This window comes from Trichinella spiralis (assembly GCF_000181795.1).
Source record: "Trichinella spiralis strain ISS 195 chromosome Unknown Scfld2590, whole genome shotgun sequence".
Taxonomy (NCBI): Eukaryota; Metazoa; Nematoda; class Enoplea; order Trichinellida; family Trichinellidae; genus Trichinella; species Trichinella spiralis.
Window position 1 is genome coordinate 857 of NW_003529529.1, and position 1,686 is coordinate 2,542.

Consider the following 1,686-nt stretch of genomic DNA (forward strand, 5'->3'; position numbering starts at 1 on the left):
TAGATGATGTCATCTCCAAATGTGTATTTATTTTTAATGTATTTTTGAGAATAACAAATGACAACCATCAAATAACGTGTGGCTAACAAGTAAGCAAAACAGAACTGGAATCGTAGTACTGCATTCTTTCATCCTTTTGAAGAAGGAGAAATGTGAACCAGAAACGTCGCACATTTCTTTCAATGCTACGTTGCCGGAGAGTCCAAAAGGGTTCCACTTGTAATGATGCGTAGTCGCTAAATGGTTGTTCCCACTTCAGTTCAATCGAATCTGGCGAGCTGAACCCGGCGGTCATCAATTCCATCACCGCAAAGGGACGCTCCATGCGTCGGGCGTCGTCCACCGGTCTCATGGTCAGTCAATCGGATTTGCGCTTATCGCCTTGTAGCGGATTGGAAAGATGCCAGTGTAGCGGAAGCTGAAACGTACGGACCGACCCTTTTGTTGGTGCACTCTGGCAGATCAGGATGCAGTTGAGGAAGTAGTACGACTGGAAAACGCTGGAGTCCACGGACATTTTTAATGCGACGGTACTATACCGCCTGGATTTGGAATTGTAGCTGAGGGCTTCTGAGTTCAAGACCGCACCAAGTGTCGTATCAGCTGTCTACAGCGAGCAGGCAGTGAATGGATCACGACGATGGTCACGTTAAGCCATGGACGGATGCTTTGCGCACGATAGACACGACAGATAGTAGGTAATTTCGATGAAATGGGAAGGCAGCGTAGACGACCACCGCAAAGATGTGACTTTTGACTGCCATTGCCGGCACCAGAAGATCCCGCCGGCTGAGTGCAAGTAGAAGAGCTATCGGAATTGCAGCTGCAACTTTGCCTCGATTCGCCAGCTACATCCATTATCCCACAACGGCCAGCTGAGGTAAATGATCGCCATAGTTTCCAGGTAAGTCTGACAGCTACAAGCGATTCAGTCGAAACGGCGCAAGGGAACGACAGTGGTAAAGGTAAGTACTTTTACAAACTGTATTTAGTTTTAGGATGATGAACATAGTCGTCCCTGGATCGACAACCATCCCACAACGTTGAACCGTTTTGATAGCCAAGTGGCTGTAGTTGTCAGATGTCTGACAGCTACTAGCACCTAAAAAGGTAAGTACATCTATGCGATGTAGATGTCTATCGTCGCAGGGATTTGCCGCAGCTGAGTAAAGGTAGGTAGATTTCTGGGATGCGTTTATCTAATGGTGTATGTAATGTAATTACTATGTAACTTCATGTTTAGGGAGATTACTTTGAACCAGTAATGGAGTAGCACTTCAGAAATGCTGCAGATGGCTGTTGCTTGTCCGTGGATTGCTGACGCCACGGTAAACCATTTTCAGGGACGAAGATCGCAGGGATTTCACGTCACGGCGCAGAAATAGGCAGAGGGAAGGTAGATTTCTTGGATGCGTTTAACTTATTTCCATGGTGATTATTTTGATCCTGAATAAAGTTATTGCATATTTGCCCTCAGGAAAGATTTATGCTAATTTTTAATCCCCTGGGGGTAATATGCAAATTTTTATATGCCCTAAGGCTACGCCTCAGCTATGCCTCAGGCAATTTTTCGAAAATTTCGAAATTTTTAAAATATAGCCCGAGGCTTTGCCCTCAGCTACGCTCCCAGGGCCAAATAAAAATTTGCATATTCCCCTTCAGCTATGCCTTCAGCCGTTTTATTGC

The 1,686-nt window shown here is 45.6% G+C and overlaps 1 protein-coding gene across 1 annotated transcript; it reads right to left on the reverse strand.

Annotated features, from left to right (window-relative positions):
• Positions 1 to 576: 576 nt before the first annotated feature.
• Positions 577 to 1,337, reverse strand: Tsp_13652 (conserved hypothetical protein). Its single transcript, XM_003368363.1, is given in 3 exon segments — positions 577 to 972; positions 984 to 1,199; positions 1,323 to 1,337. 3 exon segments carry the CDS (start codon positions 1,335 to 1,337, stop codon positions 577 to 579), a joined length of 627 nt encoding a protein of 208 aa, XP_003368411.1.
• Between the last annotated feature and the right edge of the window lie 349 nt (positions 1,338 to 1,686).